The sequence below is a fragment of the Macaca fascicularis genome, chromosome 8 (genome assembly GCF_037993035.2).
Source record: "Macaca fascicularis isolate 582-1 chromosome 8, T2T-MFA8v1.1".
Classification (NCBI taxonomy): Eukaryota; Metazoa; Chordata; class Mammalia; order Primates; family Cercopithecidae; genus Macaca; species Macaca fascicularis.
In genome coordinates this window covers 21,602,235-21,627,576 of record NC_088382.1, presented here as the reverse complement: position 1 = coordinate 21,627,576, position 25,342 = coordinate 21,602,235, and the positions used below count along the sequence as shown (strand labels likewise).

At 40.4% G+C, this 25,342-nt stretch overlaps 1 protein-coding gene across 8 annotated transcripts in view; it reads left to right on the top strand.

Moving 5' to 3' along the window:
• Positions 1–25,342, top strand: part of PSD3 (pleckstrin and Sec7 domain containing 3) — a 554,389-nt gene that overhangs the window by 522,741 nt on the left and 6,306 nt on the right. For all 8 annotated transcript variants that reach the window (XM_045398994.3, XM_005562705.5, XM_015454524.4 and 5 more), the window contains one exon: positions 9,912–10,055. In XM_045398994.3, coding sequence (XP_045254929.2) covers positions 9,912–10,055 — 144 coding nt within the window. The remainder of the gene's footprint in view (positions 1–9,911; positions 10,056–25,342) is intronic.

The following is a 25,342-nucleotide window of genomic DNA, read 5'->3' as shown; positions in this document are numbered from 1 at the left end:
CTTCCTCCAGTACCGCAAAGACTAGCTCCCATCCTTTAACCCAGGCGTGTTTGACCGCAGCAGCATTAACGTTTTGGTGTGGATAATTCTTTGTCGTGGGGGGGCTGCCCTATTAATTGTAGGATGTTTAGGCATGTCCCCAGCTTCTACTCACTAGATACCAATAGGAACCCCCCAATTCTAACAACCAAAAATGTCTCCAGACATTGCCAAATACCTTCTGGAGTCAAAATCCAACCCACTCCTGTTGAGAACCAATGCTTTAGCCAGTGGATCTGAAGCCATAAGACCAGCTACTTTTTTTTTCCCCCATACCCCCACAACCTGGCTGACTCCCCTAAATGCCAGAACTTTTTGGGTAATTTTACTTTACACATTACAGGTATAAAAACGTGAGTGCCTTGCTGGAAACGCTGATAAAGATAAACAGTGTTGGGAAAAAATTAGACATTCAATTAAAAGATTGTTTGGTGCTTTTGCAAGACAGAGTGTCACTCTGTCATTTGTGGGCTTTGCTTTAATTTGTTCTCGTCTTTTATGCAAAACACATTAGCCTTAATCATTGAAATTGATTATTGCCAGTGCAGCGTGGTACTTTCTGAACAACTCTGCTGTGTGGGAGGAGTCCCTTGTTTTTCATGACAGTGTTGCCAGAGCACATTTTTCTTCTGTTGGGGGTGGAAAGACTAGCTTGAAAATACAAGTTTTGCTTCTCCTTCTGGTGTAGCACTCCACACACACAACTGCATGGCTGGCCTTGTTCACAGTCTGCTCACGACCTCCCTTTCTGCCCACCAGAGAAGTCATTTCAAACTTCAGTGTGCACAACAGCTGTGTGAGGACTTGCATAAAATGCACATTTCCCAGCCCCACCAGGTCATTCAGGTCCAGGCTGGGGCCCAGGGACACATGTGTGTTTCTCTTCCACTCCAGGCCGGCAGGTGGCTCCACATCCCACTTAGACACTACACTGTAGGAACCTCTGCCTCCCCTAGGTCTTTCCTTGCTTCTTCAGAGAATGGTGCCCCAGGACGTCTTCATTTCCTGATATCTAGGCCTGTTTTCTTTGAATTCCAACCATTCTCATATAAATAAGTTTGAATCCATGGGTACTAAATACTCTTTTGGTCAGACTGGAGATGGACACTGATCAGAAGCGAAGCAGTCCTATGCTTGATTCTCACACTGAAGTAACCCCCACCCCTCCTTTTGTCCTGTGGTGTGACCACAAGGCAGTGGTGCTCAGAGTCAGGTGAGTGGAGCTGACCTTAGGGGCTGTGGGATTTCAGTGGTGGTCATTCTTGTAGTTACTTTCTTCACCGTACTCCCACCCACCCTTTTCCACACTTTCTGTCATAAAGTCCTGTCACTTCTACCTCCTAAATATCTTTCTTTTTTTTTTTTTTTTTTTTTTTTGAGACAAAGTCACTCTGTCACCCAGGCTGGGGTACAGTGGTGCTATCTTGGCTCACTGCAACCTCCACCTTCCGGGTTCAAATGATTCTCCCGCCTCAGCCTCCCAAGTAGCTGGGATTACAGGCGTGCACCACCATGCCCGGCTAATGTGTGTATTTTTAGTAGAGGCAGGGTTTCATCATGTTGGCCAGGCTGGTCTTGACCTCCTGACCTCAGGTGATCCACCTGCATCGGCCTCCAAAAGTGCTGGAATTACAGGCATAAGCCACCATGCCTGGCCAATATCTTTCATATTCTACAACTACTCCTTCAGATTTTCGTCATATTCTACCTAGATCACTGGTCTCCTCAGTTTTTTGACTATTCACCTCATCCCAATACTAAATATTTCAGCAGATACCTTTTAATATATGATACCTTTTTAAATAAAATAAACTGCATTTTCTACTGTCAGTCCCAGTAGGAACTATTAGTAAGCCTTAACATTTTATAGTGCTGAGATTTAAAAAAATTAAAAGAAAACTTTAAATTTTTTCCCAGTGCCTAGGGATCTATTAAAATTTTTGAAAACTCATAAATGAGTTCAACACAGTTAGACATGCAAGGGTGTTTTCATGGTATGTTAATTATATCTCAGTACTGATTTTAAAATTCTCCCCAGTGGGTCATTTTGCCTGCGCTACACTTTGGAATAATCTGACCCAGATGATTTCTATAACCACTTGTGATCTCACTTCCACTAATATTATGTCCTTCTGATCCATCCTTTACAGTTCTGACTAAAATGTGATTCTAATTATGTCACTTACCCTTAACTGACTCATTTTTTCACATTCAAACTCTCTGATGTGGTCTTAATTGGTACCCACAGTTTTCCAGAATGGATAGATTTTTTTAAATTCATTTCTTAGAGGTCTGTATTTAATACATATTAAGTACCCAATAAAACAAGTAATTAAATCATGTGGAAGCTATTTTGCTTATACTCAGTAAACACTGCTTAAGGTCTAAAGCTGTGTTAAACTTGAAATTATGAAACAGTCTTTTGGATTGAGCCTCCCTCAAACTGACTGAAAGACAGGTGTTCTGTATTCTAAATTCTGTACCACTTCATTTTGAGAAGGTTCCAGTGTTTAGCGGTTTGACTTGTAAGTTGCCCTGGAGACCCCTAAATATATTATTACCCTCAAAATCATCTGTCTCCTTTAAGACAGCACAAAGGAAACAGTCTAAACCCTCCCCTCTGTACCTTCACTTAAAAAAAAAAAAAAAATTCTGTTTGTTCAGCTACTGTTTACCGAAGATCCTGTATAGCAGGTACTATGTTAGGTTTTGTGGGCATTATAAAAATAGGTGAGACAATGACCTTGGCCCTCAACTTCTGAGAGCTTAAGGTATTTATTAATGTTAGGCAGGTAATGTCTATAAACCAAAAGCTGCCACATACTGTCTCTCGGCTCAACACTTCAGTGGATGCTGGAGGATTTAAGAGAAGGAAAAAAAGTGACCTTTTTTGCCTTTCTAAGAGTTTGTCATCGGTAAGGGAGATAAAACTCACACACAGGTCAGGGTATATTTTGTGCTAAGCATATGAGATAGACATTTAAGTGCTGCAGTGCTGCAGAAGAGGAAGAGATGGTGCCATCTGAAATAACACAGGTTTGGTTTGGTTTGGTTTGGTTTGGTTTTTCTTTTTCTTTTTCTTTTTCGTTATCTAGACAGAGTCTCACTCTGTCGCCCAGGCCGGAGTGCAGTGGCGTGATCTTGGCTCACTGCAACCTCTGCCTCCTGGGTTCAGGCAGTTCTCCTGCCTCAGCCTCCTGAGCAGCTGGAATTACAGGCTCATGCCACCACACCCAGTTAATTTTTGTATTTTTAGTGGAAACAGGGTTTTGCCATGTTGGCCAGGCTGGTCTCGAACTCCTGACCTTCAGTGATCTGCCGGCCTCAGCCTCCCAAAGTGCTGGGATTACAGGTGTGACTCACCAGGCCCAGCCTGTAACACAGGTTTTGAGTGGAATTTGGAGCAAGGCGAGTAATCCTTAGTCTAGCCTGCACGTTTGAGAGCTATAGCAGAGGAGACCAGGCAGCAGTGAAGTTCACCAAGAGCTCTGAAAAGCTGAGTTCAGGATTGATCTGTCAAGTAAGAGAATGTGCTGAAGCTATGTTGTTAGCAGCCCTTTGGATTTTAGAAGGCTGTTCCGAGGTGGCTTGATGATAGAAGTTGGGAGAATGTGGCTTCTGCCACTCTGTCCTTTTGTCTGAACTGGAGCAACTGCTGGAACTCTCTGGATCTCCATCTTCTCTAAGACGAAGAGGGTAGAAAGGACAGTGGCCAGGTTCTGTTCCACCTTAGAACATCGAGGATTCTGTATCCCACAGCTTGAAGGAAAAGACTGGTGGCAGCCACTGTGGCTGTTCGCTCTTCTTACTCCCAGCACCTAGCACGGTGCTTGCTGTAGTGGGCGCTCAGTGAGGTTCACGGATGGATAAATGGATAAAGGTGTTCTCTGTTCCCCAGTTCCTTCTGCCTTCTCTCTCATTCTTCCTCCTTTCCCTCTTAGAGCCATCTGCATTTCTATTTTACTGTTTCCTTTAAGTTTTCACAGCTGTTCTGTCATCCTTCTCCCCATGATAAGTACTGTGTAAGTCTTATACTTGGTATAAAAAGATAAAAAACTGATTTCTGGCCCTTGATCCTGGGCTTTGCATCAGGGGAGAAGGACTGTAACTCCAGGTCAGCCCTTGACTCACACTGCAAGGTCTTCAACAGCCAAGTTGCCTGTTCCCATTGCCTCATCAGTTAAGCAATACTGTCTTCATAGAGATGAAATTAGAGCTTAATATTTTAAAGGAAATTATGAAGTTTTTCTCACAACCCAAGTACTGTATAAATAGGAAAAAATGAAATACTTTTTAACAATTGTAATTGACCATATCATAATTATATGTATTTCCAGGTGTTTTGCTATATCACTTTTTTATGGTAAGAACAGTTAAATTCTACTCTTTGAGCAAGTTTGAAATACACAGTGCATTATTATTAACTCTAGCCACCATGATACACAATAGAACTTATTCCTCCTGTCTGACGTTTTTCATCCTTTGACCAGCATCTCCCAAGTCTTTCGCCCCCAGCCTCTGGTAACCACCATTCTCCTTATTTCTATGAGTTCGTTTGTTTTAGATTCTATGTATGAGATCATCCACTATCTGTCTTTCTGTGCCTGACTTACTTCACTTAGCAAAATGTCATCCAGGTTTGTCCATGTTGTCGCAAATGACAGAATTTCCTCTTTTTTAAGGCTGAATAAGTAATATTCCATTATGTATATATACCACATTTTCCTTATCCATTTGTCAAAGGACACTTAGATCTCTTCTAGATCTTAGCTATTGTGAGTAATGCTGCAGCCAAGAGCTGTTCCCTCTTCTTGAAGAAGATACAGCATGGTCTCACCATGAGAATGCCACATCTTTTTGAGATACTGATTTCATTTCTTTGGCTACATACTCAGAAGTGGGACTGCTAGATTATTTGGTAATTCCATTTTTAGTTTTTTGAGGAGCTTTCTTACAGTTTTCCAAATTTTCCTCACAGTATTTGTGAGAACAAATGTATCCTCACATGACAGAAGACAGAGGAGCAAAACAGGGCCTGACCTAGATCCCTCCAGCACTTTGATTAAGACACTAATCCCTTCATGAGGGACTCAATCACTTTCTAAAACGCACCATCTCTTACTACTACACAATGAGGATTAAGTTTCAATGTGAAGTTTGAAGGGGATACAATGAAACCGTAGCAAGGTCCTTTGCCCATTTTTTAATCACTCTGTTTTCTTGCTATTGCGTTGTTTGAGTTCCTTATATACTTTGGGTATTAGCCCCTAATCTGAGTAAAGGAAATCCTAAGTGACTTCAAAAACTTACCTTTTAGATAAAATGTTATTGTGTATATTATGAAAGATCTTAATGATTTAAATCTATTGACATATAACCACAACAACAACTTTTCTTGTATCTAGTAGTTTCAATTTAATTTTTTTCTAATTGTCACTTCCTAGCTTAAAACAATTTTATGAGTTTGTTCTATTTTCTATCTCCCTGCCTTTTCTTTGTCAGATATAATATTTTTCTGCCATCTCTGAAATCTCTTTTGCTAGTATTGTCTTATAAAAACAGTATGTATGCATCCCTAAAGAATTGTAAAAGCAAAGACAAAAGCGGGGGAGGGAAGCAAATTCCTACTTTGTCTTTCTTCATCATGTCTATGACAAATGTAATTGTCCTGAGTCTGAGAATGTGATAGCTCCATGGCTGCATCCTCTGTCTCCCTTTGTTTTTTACCGTGTGTGTGTGTGTGTGTGTGTGTGTGTGTGTGTGTGTGTGTGTAAAATCTGTATCTTCCTTACCATGGGATTCTAGCACTGGAATAATTTGCATGGTCAAGCTATGTCCATAAGAGCCACTTGGCATTTTTATTTCACTGTTCAAAATGGACAGATTTAAGGAAATGTGATTTTAAAATGCTTTGAGTTTACTTTATTGACTCCCGCCCTGTGAAGGCAGTGAAATAGTCATGAAGCATTTCTCATTGAACATCAGCACTTTTCGATTAGTTCCTTCATAAAAATATAGCCTAAATGACTAGCCCTTTATGCTACTGTAGAAACAAGTTTATGAAACATAACTTGGTAACAATGAACAAACCCTGGCAAGTCCTGGTATGGGGAGGAAAGTGAAAAACATAAGGTGTTGTGCATATTGTCACTCTAGCCTGTATTCCTCATTAAAATAAGTAGAAATTGGGATTTATTCAACAGAAAAAGAGGCATTTGCATATTCAAGATTGGAAAGCCTAAATCTAAAGCTTTTAGAAGTAGCAAACATCTAAAAGCATATTTGCATAGATCCAAAGTAAAAAAAAATAGAAGTTTGTAAATTCTTTTACCAAATTACCTAAAATCTTATTTTTTAAAAAATAAACTGGATTCTATTATTGGATTCTAATTATTTCTTAACCAAAAATATAAAGAGTTTGGGTTCTTAACATACATTATAAATACCAGTTGTACTGATACGAATCTATTTTTTCTTTTTTTTTTTTTTTTTTTTTTTTTTTTTTTTTTTTTTTGAGACGGAGTCTCGCTCTGTCGCCCAGGCTGGAGTGTAGTGGCCGGATCTCAGCTCACTGCAAGCTCCGCCTTCCGGGTTCATGCCATTCTCCTGCCTCAGCCTCCCAAGTAGCTGGGACTACAGGCGTCCGCCACCTCGCCCGGCTAGTTTTTTGTATTTTTTTAGTAGAGACGGGGTTTCACCGTGTTAGCCAGGATGGTCTCGATCTCCTGACCTCGTGATCCGCCCGTCTCGGCCTCCTAAAGTGCTGGCATTACAGGTTTGAGCCACCGCGCCCGGCACGAATCTATTTTTTCAAAGGCAAACGACCCAATAGGAAAATGGGTCTGGTAATTCACAGAAGAGGAAATCCAGTAAACCTGTGAACAAAAACCTCATCCTCGCCCATATTCAGGGAAATGTAAATTCAAATCATGGTGGTTTATTTCTTACCTATGAAATTAGCAAAAATTTACAAGTATAATAACATCACATTTTGACAAGGATGTAAAACAGAGAAATTTCAGACCTGCTGTGGAAATGTAAACAGATAAAAACACTTTGGAAAACAGTCATCTTAAAGATGTGCATATTCGAAGACCCAGAACTGCCAACTCTTGGTGACACACTATAGAAAAACCCTTGTTCAGATTCCCTAGGAGACATGTGTAAGAATGTCTGTTGCAACATCATTTATAACAGGGAAAAAAATAATCCCAAAACAGGAAACCTGAAAACAAACTAAATATCCTTAAACAAAATTGTAATGTGTCCTGCAATGGGGTACTACACAATGATTAAAAGGCAGGAACTAGAGCATACATGTAGATAAATCTTAAAAACATGTTCTGTGAAAAAAAAGTTTAAAAAGAAAGCCTTTCATTAGTTTTTATATAAGTGTAAAACCTAGAGAATATACTTCTGGTTTTGTTTTGTTTTGTTTTTTTGACATGGAGTCTTGCTCTGTCACCCAGGCTGGAGTGCAGTGGCGCGATCTCGGCTAACTGCAACCTCCACCTCCCAGGTTCAAGTGATTCTCCTGCCTCAACCTCCTGAGTAGGTGGGATTACAGGCATGTGCTACCACGCCCGGCTAATTTTTGTATTTTTAGTAGAGACGGGGTTTCACCATGTTAGTGAGGCTGATCTCGAACTCCTGACCTTGTGATTCGCCTGCCTCAGCCTCCCAAAGTACTGGGATTACAGGCGTGAGTCACTGAGCACCCGGCTACACTTCTGCATTTTTATGGTTACATACCTTTGTATATGAATAACAGTGAAAAGGAATGAGATGAGCACGTACATGTGCAGAGAATTTCAATTTATTTATATTTTATTTCTTAAATTTTTCTTAAATTCCTATGTTAGATACATGTTTCTTACATATCATTCAATATGACTTTATATATAACTGAAATTTTTTTAGAAAAGAAGAAAAATACATCATGCTTTTATTTTTTGAAGTGGTCTAGTCACTAAATAGCATTTGTCAGGAAGTCTATTAGGTAGTTTACATATTGCAGTAAATACACAAAGGAAAACAACTTTGAAAGAAATAAAAACTTTCAATATAGTTTGTCTTAGCTCAGGCTACCATAACAAAATACTATAGATTGGGTGACTTCAATAGCAGACATCTATTTTCTCACAGTTCTGGAGGCTGGAAATCCAAGATCAAGGTGCCAGCAGAGTTGATCTCTGGTGAGGGCTCTCCCCTAGGGCTGTGGATGGCCACCATGGCCTTCCCTTGGTACTTGCATACAGTGTCTCCTCTTATAAGGGCACTAATCCTATTGGATATATGCACCACTCTTGTGACCTCATTTAACCATTATTACTTATTTAGGAATCCCATTTTCAAGTACAGCTACACTGAACGTTAATTTTGAGTGGACATATTCAATCCATAACATAGTTGATAGTCCCCTTGGGTAAAAGTAATAGCTGAGTAAGAAGTTGTAAATAAAACTACCTGAAGCATTTTTGACATTCAGCATTATCAGTACACAAATAATAGGTTTGGAGATGTAGACGCCTTTCTAAAATCTCAAAATAGGTTTCTTTTCTTCTTCTTCCTTTTCTGGGACTTCTCGGAGTGTTTCTAGCTGACGTTTAGAAATGAATCTTGTCATTTTTAGATCACTCCACGTGTTCATGCCACTTTTCTTGTTCATTTTTCCATTCGTGTACTCTGCTTTTTACTTGTCATTGTTTTCTTCTATTTTGATGGTTTTTGACTTGGAATTTGTTTTTGTTGTTTGGCTTTTAATTATTACAAAAGACTCTAAAATATTACATATAACACTCATAATTTCTGGACATCTTTTTTTTAATTTACGATAATGTTATATAATCTTAATATAGCGTCCATAGTTATCCATTTTCTGGTTTTGTAAAATATTATTCCCCTCATTCTACAAGATTTTTGTATTCTGCAATTACATTGGTGTTAGATGAAATACATTTATCACCTAATTTAATCAGATCTGTTTCATTTGCCTTCACCCATTTGTCTTATTGTACGTGTGAAATTTGGATAATTTGCATGTGAAACTAGAACAGTAAGGAGTCATACATTTTCAAGAATGCAAGAGAATTCCAAGAATGTTTTTAAAATGCTGGCAGAAGGTTCGGCAACATATCTTTTTAGGTAGCCTATTGCTAAGGTACCCTTAGAATGGAAGTCCTTTGACGCAGGATCAACCATATTGCATTGGTACATGGTACCTATAATAATGCTATTAAGGCAATAATTGCTAAATAGGTAGATACATTTTAATTGATTTGCTGCTTTGAGTCAATAAAGTTGAAGGAACTAAGAACTCTGCTGCTTTGGAGAGAAGCAAGATAGCTGCATTTTTTAGAATACCATCTGATAAGCTTCAGAGAAGAAATATTTCTTCCTAGCTCTGCTTCTTTCAAAAAGGAAAAAAAAAACTATGCACATATACAGTTCATTCATTGTGATGAATGGGAAAAGCTGGCAGCATTGCTGAGTGGGCATGAAAAGGGGAAGCCAAGGTGTGCAGCTTCCATGCTAGGTGCCTAACTGTTCAGCTGGTGACATACCTGTCGAGGTATCTCTTAAGGCCTGGTCCTAACTCAGGGGCAGTTACACCGGATAAAGAGCTCTGAAGCCATTTGGTTTTATGACAAGGGACCTAGTTAAAGAGGTTGGCCTTCATTGCCATCCTGGGAAGGAATATAGGAAATATGTGGACACTGGCGGGAGAAAGCTGGAAGGATGTGGCAGCAGAGGCACACTGGGTTGTTTTAGTGAGTTAAAGTCATTCAGCACAAGGGATTTTTTCTAAATATGCTGTGCGTTGTTACTGACTTGCTTTTTTGAACACTAAATGGCATCACGATTTCCTGCAGGAGGAGCAACTGAAGTCACATGAAAGTAAGCTGAAGCAGATCACCACCGAGCTGGCCGAGCACCGCTCATATCCCCCCGACAAGAAGGTCAAAGCCAAGGACGTCGATGAGTACAAACTGAAAGACCACTATCTGGAGTTTGAGGTGTGTTGCACCCAAATGTTAGTAAATGCTGATTTCTGAGTTATCTTAGGATCTGTCCGTGAGGCGGTGTCTTTCTTTGCAGTTACTGTCACCGAGAGAGGCGTGCCTTGCCCCTGGCTCTAATTTGGGAGCTCCAGGCAAGGTCAAAGTGGTCCCTCTTGTTTGTGATTCTGTTTAAGTGCCAAACAAACATCAAAGAGTAACTGCCAGTTTATACACTTAAAAGCAAATAGCCTGCCTGGTGGGAATAGTGTGCGCCCGCTGTGAGGGGAAGAAAAAGCACAGTAGAGGGACATGCCAGGGTAGACAGCTGCTTTCTGTGTCCCTGTGTCTCTTCCGGCAGAATCGGAGTCAAAAAAAGCACAAGGGAGGAAATGAGCCACAGAGGGATGTGAGGCATCAGCTTTTCCCTGCACATTCTTGGTGTTCGGCAACAACATGCATTTTTCTTCTTGCCACCCACTGCCCTTCAGAAGGGGGCTGATAAATTAAGTTGTGGCACATCCAGCTATACAGTGAGTGTGCTTATTAAAAAGAATGGTAAGGATCCATATGCTCTGGCCTAGAAAAGTGTAAAATTTAAACACACATTGAAAACAATGTATTTCCAAATATTTCCGTGGCTCACTTTTCTTCCAAATTAATATCAGGGTTACACCGCCTTAGCCTCTACCTTCAGACATTTGAAGTGTTTTTTTTAAAAAAGTGGGTAGCATGCAATACAAAATCAAAAGAATTAATTATTTTGACTAATTTGACCTTTTTTGTTTTTTTTTTTTTTTCTGTTGGGTGTGCTGAATTTGCCTTTAGCCGTTCTTGTTCGCTGTAGCTCTGATCCCTTTTACTTCTCATCATTCCTCTCCTTTGTTTTCATCTTACCATCTGATTTCCTCCTCAGGCTTGAAATTTAAAATCTGCTAAGTGTCCACATCCTAGCGATCAGTCTTTGCGGCGTCTCACACCTGTCCCTTCCTTGCGTTGCTTTATAACTACTTCCTCTGCTGAGCCCTGGCTTTCTCCTCTCTCACTCTGCCCTCCTTTCTTCAGTTCATCCTAAATCCTTTGGCCAGTTGTTTTTCTGAGGTTCAACCCAGATGACTGCATTCCTCTGCTCAACAGCTGCCTGCGGCTTCCCCCATTCCCCTCCCCCATTACCTCCTGAAGAAAGTCTCATTCTTTCATAGGAGAGGATTTGGCGTCTCCACATTTCCGCGACCTCCGTCTTTCCCACACCGGCCTCCCTACGTTAGTCACATTTCTACCCACTCTCCCCAAACACACGTTTATACCTTTGTTCACTTACTTTCTTCTGCCTCGGATGCTTTTCCTATCATCTTCATTTCTGAAAGTCCTGTTCGTCTTTTGAGGTACAGTCCAAATTCCTCCTGTGAAAAACCTGATCTAGATATACTAGCTGGGATTCATCTGTTACAGTACTTGCCACAATTTGTTTAAGCTGAGGTTGTTTTCACCTGTCTTTGTACCTGTAGTGGATTCCATAATATCTCCCCCTACCCAAAACTATGATCCTGAGTTCATTTCCAGCCCTTGCTCTACGTGTGCTTGCTGAGTTGGATACAGTTTCATAGAAGCCTTAAAAAGTCTCTGAGTTATAATATTTTTGTTATCAAATGTAGCATTTGATTCAAAAAATGGCACTTCTACTACAGATCCATGTACTAGTTTTCTTCATGGTCAAGCAAATCCTTGCTCTGGGCAGAGAACTATACTAAGAGAAATATTTATTTTGGTAAAGGTAAAAGTTTCTTAGCAAAAACTGTACAAGTCTTACCAGCAGAAGACTTGAAAAATTTCAAAAAATAAATAAATGAGGAAACCAACAACAAAAAGCTAGGCAGCTCATCTTTCCCCAGGCTTGTTCATTCTTGGGAAATGGGGGTTCTCAAAAAGCCATTATTATTCTTCACACTTCTGGAGTGGCTTTAAGCCATAGGCCCTTTTTGTTTCACACACGCTAATTAAATTTCCCAACACCTCAGTCCCTGCTTCCATCACTCAGCACCTCACTGGAGCCCTTCATGCCAAAGGGGGAAGAGCGTGTCCCCAGGAGGTGGGGGGTGGCTGCAAGGCCATGGAAAGGTTGCCATAGCTAGGAGCCCTCCCTACGTTTGAGTCTACAGCACTACCTCGTTTCTGAAAATGTAACCCACCAAGAGCCAGCATTTTCAATCCCTGACGTGAAGTTAGACCAGGCTTTGCAGGGATTAAGTCTTGCTTTCATCAAATCGTCACCTCAGCGAGCTTGCAGACTGCATTCCAGGACTCATTAAAATCAGAGCCATATGCTAATATGTCAGGCAGGTTGGCTTGTCTGTCAAGCTCCTTCACCTGTGTCTATCAGAAAGGCGCAAGGGTACCTGACTTGGTACAGCTGATATTTATGTCATGAAATAGGGAAAATTTCAGCTGTCAATTAAAAAGGGTTTTGTAAAAGTAGTGCTTTTTAAAAAGTGAACAATTGTTTTTCACTAATTTAAATTAACATTGAAGTCATATATCAGATAGAGTCCACTTTGCTATCATTGCAGCCACCAGAATTTGTCTCTTGTGAGTGCTTGCGGAGAGTCTTTGCACAGCATCCTTTGCTTCATAAGCAGTATTCCCTGAACAGGCGATATGAGAGTTATTGACCATTTTTCCCAGCTTCTAGAACACTGACTAATTGATGCACATTTGTTGACAACATGCATGAACTTTTATTATTGTATATAAAAGATAGCATCAGAGGAAGTAATTCTCTGAGAAACCTTAGTATTCATTATTTTAACAGGACCAGAAGCTCCCATGAACACAAACCTGGTGTGTGTTCTCACCCAGGTGAGAGCAGACAGCAGTGTCTGCAGTTCAGTGGGAGCCCACAGATGGGCAGTGACAAGAAGAGGGACTTTAATCACCCGGGAAGATCACAGGCATGAATGGGTGCTCTCACCTCCTCCTATGGTGGGTCCTCCTCAGGGCCTCCCTTGGTTTCAAAGCAATTCTTAACAATTTTCACAAGTCTTCGTGTGGAAAAAACACTTTTATTGTGGCAGAATATTAAGCTGTTAGTAATAACACCAGGAGTGTTCCTAATTTATGCATTTCAGTTGTTTAAATCCCAGGTTGCTTTGAGTACAAACAATGCTTCATGGTGAGCCAAATTTACCGCTCTTTCTATGCCTTAGAAACTGTCCAAACACTGACAGTAAATAATTAGAAATTCTGGTAAATGCATAGGTTCAGGGTTTAAGAAAAAATCTACAGAGAGCAAGGAAGCTTCCATCTTAGCCTGTCAGAAAAAAGATTCACTTTTACTTACAGCAGCAGACTTGACTCAGAATGGCCTCTCTCCATTGTCTGAACTCTAAGGTGAAAGCAGCAAACTTGACTCAGAATGGGCTCTCGCCATTGACTGCACTCTAAGGTGAAAGCAGCAAACTTGACTCAGAAGGGGCTCTCGCCATTGACTGCACTCTAAGGTGAAAGCAACAAACTTGACTCAGAAGGGGCTCTTGCCATTGACTGCACTCTAAGGGAAGGCGTGTCTTGTTTTCGACTGAATCTGTAACCTCCAAGCTGTGGCTTGAAATCTAGTCTTACTTATGAAAGAGCCTTTAAGCATGACAACTCTACATTGAGAAACTCACCATCATTTCCCAATTTCAAGAAATAAATATCAGAAATAGCCACATTTCCTTATAAATTAACTTTTCTCTGTTTTATTCAGTTCCCATTTTACTGAAAAATATTTAATTGATCCCTGTGCTTCTGGTATATTGGGAAATAGATCAAGTTCTGGGGCAGATGGATGTTTTGTGTCAGATGTAAAAATTTACAAGGCTCCAAACAAAGCACAGTTGGTTGAGCTGTTCTGGAAAACACCTGGGCCCCTTAAGACACAGAACCATTAAAGAAATTCCCTTGACAGCAATGCAGTTGGCCCTAATGTTTCGATTTTGTGTTTCTTCAGCTTTAGAAACAACAGCTAGAAGAAGATGATGCTGTTTATTTCAAGATATTTTTCATATAACATTTGTTACAGATGCAACATTTAAGATGATTACAGATGTTAACATAACCCTTAAGTAGAGCTGGACCTGAGTAGGGAGAGGAAGAAGATACCGCATCCCAAGTCTATTAAAACCATGACTGGGCTGCAAGAGATTTACTACAGAGGAATTGCTGAAGGTCGGGTTAGTAGCTGGCTTTCAGGTCGTTGTAAAGCAAGGTAGAAAACCAGCCGACACAATGCCAGTGAATTTTATGTTGCCAGCCCACCTAATGTCAACGTGTTTTCTTTGGCCGACCTAATGTTGTATTTGTTTTAATTGTAATTTAAATGTGTTTAGGAAAGACAGGCCTTGTCCTTCCCACCATTCCCTGTTATTAATATATCACATCTGATAGCTTTCTACAGTTTGTGGCATTGCTCTGGTCCCTGAAGGCTTTTGAGTTTGCAAACCCTGTACTAGAGGCTGCAGCCAGTTTTATATGCATTAAGTATGAGTTAGATCTTTGAACATGGGCTTGGAATTCATAGTCCCTTCAGTCTCAGAAGGAAGATACTTCCCCGTTATATGTGTTTTCAGGTTCCAATGCAGCAGAAAAAAAAGAGAATGTCCACTTCCCTCATGACTGAAACCAAAGACTTAGAATAAAGGTCATTTGACTTAATGGACTTGAATTCAGCTGAATACCCACTCCTGAATTGCAACCCAGAGTAGCATATGCTTATGGCTTAAGACAGTTAGGGCCCACACCGACCACATGGCTGGGAAATTCAATTTTAGAAACAACAAATGTCCACTATAACAAAACTTATAAATTTCTTGGGATAGAATATTTTCTTAAAAATCTAGGACATTCTTGAAACATGATACACCTTTTTCTGAATTTCTATTTCTTGGTGACGTTTAAAACAGCCTGATACCTTCCAAAATTGATATATTTGCAAAAAAAAAAAAAAAATGCGTTCCATTCAAAGTCATTAGGAAAGCCCAAAACCATTGGTATCTGGAAGCACGGATAATATAAATTTCAAGTTGTAAACCTTTCGTTTTACTGTTGGGTGTCATGTTGCATAGTGAGTAGTGTTGGGTGGTTTATTTCCTTTTGAGCACATTTTCTGGTTGTGCTCCTAGCCTTATTCCTCAGATTGTTTATTTGTATTTGTCAACATTGGGGAGTAATTTTTCACGTTAGGGGTCATAATCTAGATCAGTTTTCCTTTCACAGGAGCAGTGCAGAGGCATATCTCAATACAGTGCCAACTGTCACAAGGCAAACCCACCCTCTGAAACAAAATTTTCTAGCTATTAAGCTACAGGGGGTCTGGATCATAAAAGTGCAAAGATAACCATTATTTCCCTTGTTCTTCCTAGTGAAAACAAGGGAGAAATTCTGTTAACCTACTTAAAGAAGATCAGTAGCAAAAGTCTGAATCTTAGTAAGTCACTCTAGCCTGGAATCAAATGCTGTCTCCTTCACAGAAGACATGACAAAGGTGATTATATGTCTGGATCTGAGGAACTGAGATAGTGTAGGTTAATAGACTTCTTGGGGAAATTTAAGACTTTTCTTTTTTTCGTGGGATGCTAAGTACAGATGGTTCCCAAATTAAGATGGTTTGACTTACAATTTTTTGACTTGATGCTCGTACAAAAGTGGTATGCTTTGAGTACAGTATTTAGTATATTACATGAGGTGTTCAATATTTTATTATAAAATGGGCTTTGGGTTAGATAATTTTGCCCTCCTGGAAGTTAATGTAAACGTTCTGAGCACATTTAAGGTAGGCTGGGCTAAGTTACAATGTTCAATAGGTTAGGTGGTGTGAATGTATTTTTGGCTTACGATATTTTCAACTTAGAATGGGTTTATTGGGATATAACCCTATCACAAGTCAAAGAGATTCTGTATTACAATCATGAATCAAAAGCTAGAGATGTAAGATCAACAGTTTATGTATACCCTGAGTCCAGTTAATAATACAGACTTGATCCTTGCCTTGTCATTTGGAGTTGCATTTTGTATTACATAATGAAAGAGGACTAAGAGCTCTGAATTTTAATCTTTAAATGATAACAGCTGTGTTTGAAGAGAAGCGGTGCCTGGTAACAGGATTCTTTGAGCCACATTTTTAGTAGATGATTGCAAAGAATTAGGGCGATACCTGAGAAGGAAGAATAAGCAGCCAATCATGTGATCTGAAATGACTCCCTGTCCTTAAATCCCTTCTTCATCAATCGTTTACTGTATGCCTGAAACACCTGCTCTGATAACGGTCACTCTTTTGGGCGAAGGTATTATCTGCAGGAAAAGGACAAGTGAGCTGAGAGATAAAATCATAAAATTTGAAAAAGGACTCGATTGAGAATCCATGTTAGTCTTGTCATTGGTGTATGTGGCATGATGTTATCCTTCGTGAACCTCAGTTTCCTGCTTATAGAAATGAGATGGGATTAGGTGAATTAGCTGATAAGGCCATTCCAACTCTATATTTTCAGGAGAATGACAGATTAACACCAATTTGCTTTGGATTATGTCACCTTCACAAAGATTTCTAAGAGTGTTAAACATAGAACAAAAATATTTCCGTTCGGGAATGTCAGGTGATATAGACCAGTTCCTTTCATTTGAAGTAAATGTAAACCACCTATATGTGAATTTAAATTTTCTAGCAGCTACATTTAAAAATGGAAAGAAACAGGTAAATAGAGTGACTTCAGCAAGATGGCAGAATAGGAGCTTTCCGTTGTCATCTTCCTGCAGAAGCATTGATTTAGACAGATATCCACAGACAAGAGTACATTTGTGGAAGTCCATGAGTCCAGTGGAGAAGTTTCAGCACACCATTAGATTATAAAATCTGAGAATAGGGCCAGGCGCAATGGCTCGTGCCTGTAATCCCAGCACTTTGGGAGGCCGAGGTGAGTGGATCACCTGAGGTCAGGAGTTCAGGACCAGTCTGACCAACATGGTGAAACCCCATCTCTATTAAAAATACAAAGAAACCCCATCTCTATTAAAAATACAAAATTAGCCAGGTGTCGTGGCACATGCCTGTAATCCCAGCTACTTTGGAGGCTGAGGCAGGAGAATCACTTGAACCCAGGAGGTGGAGGTTGCAGTGAGCCGAGATCGTGCTACTGCACTCCAGCCTGGGCAATAAGAACGAAACTCTGTCTCAAAAAAAAAAAAAAAAATCTAAGAACAGACAGAATAATGAGTAGAAGAAGAACAGTTTCACTTCACCTATGTCACCCCTACCTCAAGGCAGAAAGGTCACTGCCAAGAGAGCCCCCTGCAGCCACGACCTTCAATTTCTTCCACTGGAGAAAGTGGGAGTGTAATGAGTGAGTGTCTGGCTCCCCAAGACATGCTGCCTAAAAGACCAAACTGTTTCCCACCGCACTAAGAATATTAAGGCAATCAGCACAGCTGAGTGGTTGAAAAAGATTGAAAGTAGGGAAGAGAGACTGGAGGCTTCTAATTGCTCTGTAGACCTCCATCAGAAAGTTCTCGCCAAGCTGCATGGGATGCCTCACCTACAGACCCCTTCCCCCAGCTGGTCCACAGGCACTCCAAATGCTCCATGCACCTCACAGCCGCATCCCCACCCCAAGCCAGCTCCCAATGCATGTACAAATCATCTCTCATACAGTCACTGAGCTCAACTCTATGGGATTCAGAGAGGGCACACAAATTTGAGCATCACAGGACACTGGCCTAGGGCATGCAAATGGGAGGCTCTCAGCATTCAGTCTTGCAGGATCAAGAGAACACATACAATGTAAGAATTACCCGCTAATTGGAATGAGAAGTATAGAGTAGACATGTCCATAGAAAAAGGTCTGAGAGAGCCTCAAAATCCCTAGCTCAGCTATTTGGAGAAAGTATTTCTCACCCAAAGACAATAAAGACTGAAGATAACTGCTTCTTCTAATGCAAAAACAGCAGTGCGAGACGTTAAGTAACACAATTCTGTAAAAATCAAAAAAATTCAATAATCTAGTAACCAGTTTCAAAGACATGAACATCTATGAGTTGCCTGAAAAAGAATTCAGAATAATTATTTTAAGAAAACTCAGTAGGCCACAGAATACAAAGACAAGAATACAAGAGTTCATTGATTCCTCAATGAAATCAGGAAAACAATACAAGAACAAAAGAAGAAGTTCAATTAAGAGAAATTATTTAACAACCCAAACAAAAGTTCTGGAGCTGAAGCATATACTGAATGACACTTTAAAAATGCAATAGAAAGTGTCAACAGCAGATTTTATTATGCATAACAAAGAAGCTGTGAACTTGAACACATGTCAGTTAAAAATATCTAATCAGAGGAGGGAAAAAAGGAAAAAGAATGAAAAGGAAGAAAGAAATCTACAGGATTAATGGAAAACACCATCAAGGGAGCTAATTGCTGCATCGTAGACGGTAATAAGGGGGAAGAGAGGGAACGTGGCAGCAAGCATTTAAAAAATACTTATTTAAAGACTGAATACTTCCTAAATCTGGAGAAAGATATGAATATCCAGGTACATGAATCTCAAAGACCTCCAATCAGGTTCAACCCAAAGAGGAATTCACCAAGACATATTATAATCAAACTGTCAGAAATTAAACACAGAGAGTCTTGAAAGCAGGAAAGAAAAGGAGTTGAAAAGTGATACCTGCAAGATGGCTTAGACATACCTGGCACTTATGCCCCTCACAAAAACAACCGAAACTCAACTAGAGTGTCAGAGGGAAAGCATTAGAGTGCAGCAAGGGAGTGGTGAGATCCCTCTAGTGTTCAGAAGCCCAGGAAGGCAGCATAGTGAGGGTGATCGGGCACCCTGCCTCTGCCAACTCATGTTCCCTGCTGAGATTAGCTTGGAGTCAAGACGGATTACCCTTTGAGGGCAAAAGGTGAGCAAAAGATCCCCATCAGCTTCCATTGCCACTGAAGACACCTGCAGTTCTTACTGCAAGAGTATACCACAGCCATAGCAAGCCCTGAGCCTAGTTTGGGGAGCTGCCTGTAATTCACACAGCTACATTGCTTCCGATTAGGAGCACATGTTGCACATCCCTCACTTTACCCTCTATGTAAGCTGCTGCAGTATGGTACCACCTTAAAACCAGATCCACTGCTAGAGTATGTCCTGCTCTGAGGGCCAGTGGCCTCTGTGCACCTCCGATCTTGGGTCTCCACTGTCATTCCATCGAGCTTACATGGGTGGGTGCCCAGCACTAGGGCCCAGGAACAACTGCGGACTCAGATCCTGCACATGAGACAAATTAATCCCAGGCTGGCTTAATTGCTGCAAGCTCATGCCCCTGGCTAGAGAAACAGCCCAGATGACTCACCAAAGGCAGACCTGCTCTTGAGCCAGCAGAACCACCATGTTCCCTCACCTCCAGCTGGAGGTACAAGCCAGCAAATATGTCCCTGGCATTCATATCTCCGAACCATGGAGCAGTTGTAGCCTATGTAATTTAGATGTGGAATCTAAAAATCTCAAACACAAAGAAACAGAGGGTAGAAGGGTGGTCACCAGGGGTTAAGGTGGGGGTTGGAGGGAAATAAGTAGATGTTGATCGAAAGGTGCAGACGTACAGTCGTAAGATGCGTAAGTTCTGGAGACCTAATATACAACATGGTGATTGTATTTAATAATAACGTATTATATACTTGAAATTTCCTGAGGATAATAGATCTTAAATATTCTCAACATAATGAATAAATAGATGAAACAGGTGAAATTAATTATAGTGAGATTTTTTTAAATTTTACATAAAATGTCCAAAATATTTTACTTTATTTTTTCCATACAGAATCTTCAAAATCTAGTGTTTGTTTTACACCTACAGCATAGCTCAATCCAGTCTAGCCCTATTTGGCATGTCTCATAGCCACACATAACTTGTGACTCACTGGCTGCTTGGGTTGGAAGGTACTTCACCAAGACGAGCTCAGAATTGGACACGGACTCGTAAGATGACTACTTATGGTACTTCCCATTTAAAGGATCACTTAAACTGGAAATTCAGAAAGTTTAAAATTACTTCAAGGCTGGGCATGGTGACTCACGCCTGTAATACCAGCACTTTGGGAGGCTAAGACGGGTGGATCACCTGAGGTCAGGAGTTCGAGACCAACCTGGCCAACATGGCGAAGTCGCTTCCCTACTAAAAATACAAAATACTAGGCAGGCATGGTGCCAGGCACCTGTAATCCCAGCTACTTGCTGAGGCAGGAGAATTGCTTGAACCCGGGAGCTGGAGGTTTCAGTGAGCCGAAATTGCACCATTGCACTCTAGCCTGGGTGACAGAGTGAGAGTCCATCTCAAGAATAAATAAATAAATAGACTATTTCAGGTCCAAAAGGAATAAGTAAATGTTGGTGATGAAATGTCTTAGGAGATCACTGGGGAAGGTAGTTTAGATCATAGTTCCTTCTGCTACTCCTCAAATCACACTGTAAGGATTTCCTGGAAGGACTGACCCTGTCCCATTAAGCCTGGCGTTAGCCCTTCTAGAGCTGTGAGTGTGACACACAAGCTGTCATGGAAAACTCTGGGAACATACTTCTAAGGGATACCCGGTATGACTTCAGGGAATTCCAGTACAATCAGAAGGAAAAGCAAAGTGTAAACCAAAAGATTAAGCATGTGCCCTATATTAAAATGTCGCCATAACAAGCTCCCTTTTTTGTTTTAGAAGATATAAGTTACACAGGGAAAAATTTAGTGAGTGACAAACTTTTATCCTTAGGCAAAATTTAGTCTCTTACCCAGATAGCAGTACTTCTTTAGCCCAGATTGCTTACCTTGGGTAAGTAGAAGCTTAACCTTCTATCCTTGTGTTTCAGAGGCTTTTTTTTTTTTTCCATTTTGCTGAACAACAAACTTGGTAATCCTGTTAATCCAATCAGGGTGTGTTTTCTTTCTCAATTTTATACTCAGCTATAGTCAAAACCATCACAAGGCCAAGCTGGGTAGGACCTTTGGGAATAGCCAGAGCCAGAGGCCTTTTGGGTGGCAGATCTTCATAAGGTTGGTCTCTTTGTGGGTTGGAACCGGGCAATTTGTTTCTAGAGTTTTCCACCTAGAAAATAAAACGTGTGATGTTTTCTAAGTAAGCTTTGTAGACTTACACATTGTTGATTTTAGTTTTGAAAAAGAGATGAAAAGCTGAATACTTATACAGACTGAGTTGAAAGAAAGAATTTTGAGAGCTAGAGAAACGGTGTAAAGAATTAGAGAAATCATAGTATTTTTAAGTTAGTTTTCAGCAGAAATTGCATACTCTTCTTAACAACTCACTTCTCCTCCTCCTTCTCCACAAAGATGACAATGTTGTTATTCAAGGGTAAAAGCACCTGCTTTCTACTCCTAGTCTTGGCGACTGATTGGGCCCTGAGGAAAGGAATAGCAGGGCCTGGAGGTGGGGAGCGTCTACTGGTGGTCACTCAGCTCTCCTTCCTGTCTGAAAGGCCTGTCCAGGAAACTCCACAGGGGCAGTGAAGAGTAAAGTAGAGCTGAGTCCACAGTCAAGAGCAGATTCCTATGAGAGCTTCATGGGGCAGGGCCTAGGAACAGAACACAGACAAATGAAGCTCTCAGAACACTTTCTGCAGACCCAGGTCTCCTGGACTGCTCTAATGTTGAGCTCTTGACTTCTTCTGATTGTATCATTGTGTTAAAAAGTCAGCTTTTTAATTTGTAATTTTTTAAAAAAATGAAAGTCACAGAGTTCATTTAGAGAGCAATAGGGTAGAAAGGGAGAATGAATCAAAAGAATGGAATTCACACTTTCTTTGGATTTACCAGAAAGCCATGAACACAAACTATATAAATAAAAATGTGTGGTTATTTGCTATATTTAGGCAGTAGGTTACTACTGTATTCTGAAGCCTGATAAGGGAGTAGCATAGGGAGGAAAAAAAAAAAAAAACCCTGAACGTTTTCTTTTTAAAAATGTAATTTCCAGCATAGCTTTCATGTAGGAACTCTGTTTTGCATGCAGTTGCTTTCTTAAGTCAGTAGGTAGTGGTGGGTGGGCCACCTGGTCAAGGAGAAAGTCTCTGCAACTCAATTCTGCCATCATCCTGTAGTACGCCGAAGGAAAATGAACAGTCCTTACTTGAATAAGCAGTTCCTTCAGAAGCTCCTTGTTTTGTTGGTTTTTCTTTTTTTTTTTTTTTGGTTTATTTCTTTGTTTTCCATTGTAGAGATCTAGGAGCAAACTGTATTGCTGTGTATATGACATTATTGCTTTTCTGCTCATTTTGTCTTAAGATGACCTTTTGCCCTGTCTGCATGAGAAAATGAAATGTCAGGAGGAAATGCATTCAGGATTTGATTGCTAGAGCAGTGAGGTCTGAATGCAAATAGGAGCAGTAAGTTAAAATTGCAGCCCAGTTGTATTTTCATTCAGGTGGTTACTATCGTATTCATGTATCAGAGGTCAAAAGAAGACATTTTTCTATTAAATGGAATATAAAATGGTATGCAGGGCTCTGGAGAGAAACTGTTCAGTGAGATCCATGTAAATATGTGTGTGGATATGATTAAACTACTTTTCAAAGAATATCAATAGTTGTAATTTTTTTCAAAACGCAATTAACATTCACCCCAAGTAGCAGCTTACATGGTCTTAGACACGTCAATTTTTATTTACCCCTGGTAGGCATTGATGCTAGTGAAAAGGGATTTTTTTCCCTACATATTTGGAAAGTATTTATTTATTTATTTATTTATTTATTTTTTTTTTTTTTTTTTTTTTTTTTTTTTTTTTTGCGGGGACAGAGTCTCGCTCTGTCACCCAGGCTGGAGTGCAGTGGCACAATCTTGGCTCACTGCAAGCTCCGCCTCCTGGGTTCAGGCCATTCTCCTGCCGGACTACATGTGCCGGTCGCCACTCCCAGCTAATTTTTTTGTATTTTTTTTTAGTGGAGACAGAGTTTCACTGTGTTAGCCAGGATGGTCTTGATCTCCTGACCTCGTGATCTGCCCGCCTTAGCCTCCCAAAGTGCTGGGATTACAGGTGTGAGCCACCGCACCTGGCCATATTTGGGAAGTACTTTTACAGATAATTGAAGATCAGCTTAATAAATACAAAAAAAAAAAATTGTAATAAGGAGGGGTCACACACCGAAGAAAGAATTTTACTTTAGTAGACAAAGACGCCATTAAACACTTGAGTTGCCTTTGGCTCTTAGTGGTCACAAAAGGCTTTATGAAAACAGCAAATTGTAATTAAGACAGAGAGCCCACTGAATGGGCCAGGTCCAGGAAAACAGTACATAGATGCTTGTCAGCAAAGATTTGCCGTTGCAGTTGTATTTGGTAAAATCCCATCCCAAGTTGTTTTTGTGATAGTGCAATTATATTATGCTTATACTGCTGGAACTGTGTTTACCCTGTTGGAGCACTCCTGAGGAAGGAAGCTGAGTGTGCAACTCTGAGATTATTTAGAATTGACCTGAGAGTGAATCTGCAGAGACGAAGATAAAATCTTTAATAACATAACCAAAGGTAGCAAAACTGTCCCTGAGGCACACTATTTCTTTGCAACTGTCTGCCCTGGTAAATGAAAGACACATACCTGAAAGGGCTACATTACGAAGACTGAACAACAATTTGGGAGAATGAATTAAGGCGACTCTTACTAGTTAGAGGCATTGTCAACAGCAGGCTACCTGACTGCAAGACTCTTCTTTTTACGGCCACCATGCTTTCCATGGACTCATTGTTACACATCCCATCTCATTTTGAATGTGCCATATCTGGAACTATGTTAACTTTTGTGTAGTGATTACTTTGTGGCCTGAAATTATATTAGTTAAAGCATCTTTTTGTTGTTTCAGCTTCCCTTTTCTACCATTTGTCTATAAAAAATTATCAAAGCGAAGATATAATACTTGAATATTGTTATTATTTGTTTAGTACTAACAGCAGATCCCCTCCTGAATTCATATTGATGAGGCTAATATCCTCTGACCCTGGGAACTTAGAATCTTAGGTTAGTATGGAATTATGTATCCAAAAGGTAAATGAGCTCCTGATACATTACATGTCAATTTCATGTGAGAATGATCAGGCAAGTAGATTCCAGATATAAATAATCCTTCACAAATCCTTATGTTTTTAATGTATGCTTTTAGAAGACAAATGTAGAGGCTTCATGTTGTAATGAATTGTAGTGAGACCTATTAATTATCCAAATGAGGAATCACTGGAGACTACATATAGTGGTCCAGTTTCTCACTTTATTTTGAAGCTCAAAGTGGGCAATAAAAACTATTCTTCATGTATTACTACTTAAGAGATTCTCAGGGCTGGGCAAGGTGGCTTACACCTGTAATCCCAGCACTTTGGGAGGCCGAGGCAGGCAGATCACCTGAGGTCAGGAGTTTGAGACCAGCCTGACTAACATGGAGAAACCCTGTCTCCAATAAAAATACAAAATTAGCCAGGCGTGGTGACGCATGCCTATAATCCCAGCTACTTGGGAGGCTGAGGCAGGAGAATGGCTTGAACCCAGGAGGCAGAGGTTGCAGTGAGCCGAGATCGCCCCACTACACTCCAGCCTGGGCGACAACGGTGAAACTCCATCTCAAAACAAAACAAAACAAAACAAAGATTCTCAGAAAATGGGTCTGTGTTTTAGGGACCTCGAAAGTGTAGTATAACCTAAGTTTCTCTTTAAAGACAGAGAAAAAGCCCCAGTCCTAAGAAAGACAGGCTGTACCTCAGTGCACTGTTGAGGATCTGCCATGTGTGGTATCTTGACAACAGAGGTCAAGAGGATGTGAAGCAGAAGTGGACAAGCCTTGGCCATGTGGTGCCTTACGAGCTTCAGTACTGACAGGGTCAGACCTTAGCATTTTTGTGAAAAACATCATTGGAACAGTGGGATACTGAAGATAAAGGTGTGTTCCCAGAGGATCCTGAATAGGGAATACATCAGGCTTCTACCATCAACGTATATATCCATGTTATTTTTCTTTTTCTGGATTTGCCATATTACGGGTTCAAAATATATTTTCTACCGTATATGGAAAAATGTGTTCCTCCTCTTTCTGTTCATGCAGTCAGTGGTGCTTATTCTTTGTCCACTGTGTGTTCTCGGCCCTGGGGATATATTAGTAAATAAACGCAAAGTCCTTGCCCTCATGTGATGGTATCTAGTATTGGGGGGCAAAGGAGGAAATCAAAGATTTTTTTTTTCAAGTAAAATATAAGGCTGTCAGATGGGGAGAAGTGCTAAGGAAAAAATAAAGCAGTGAGAGTAG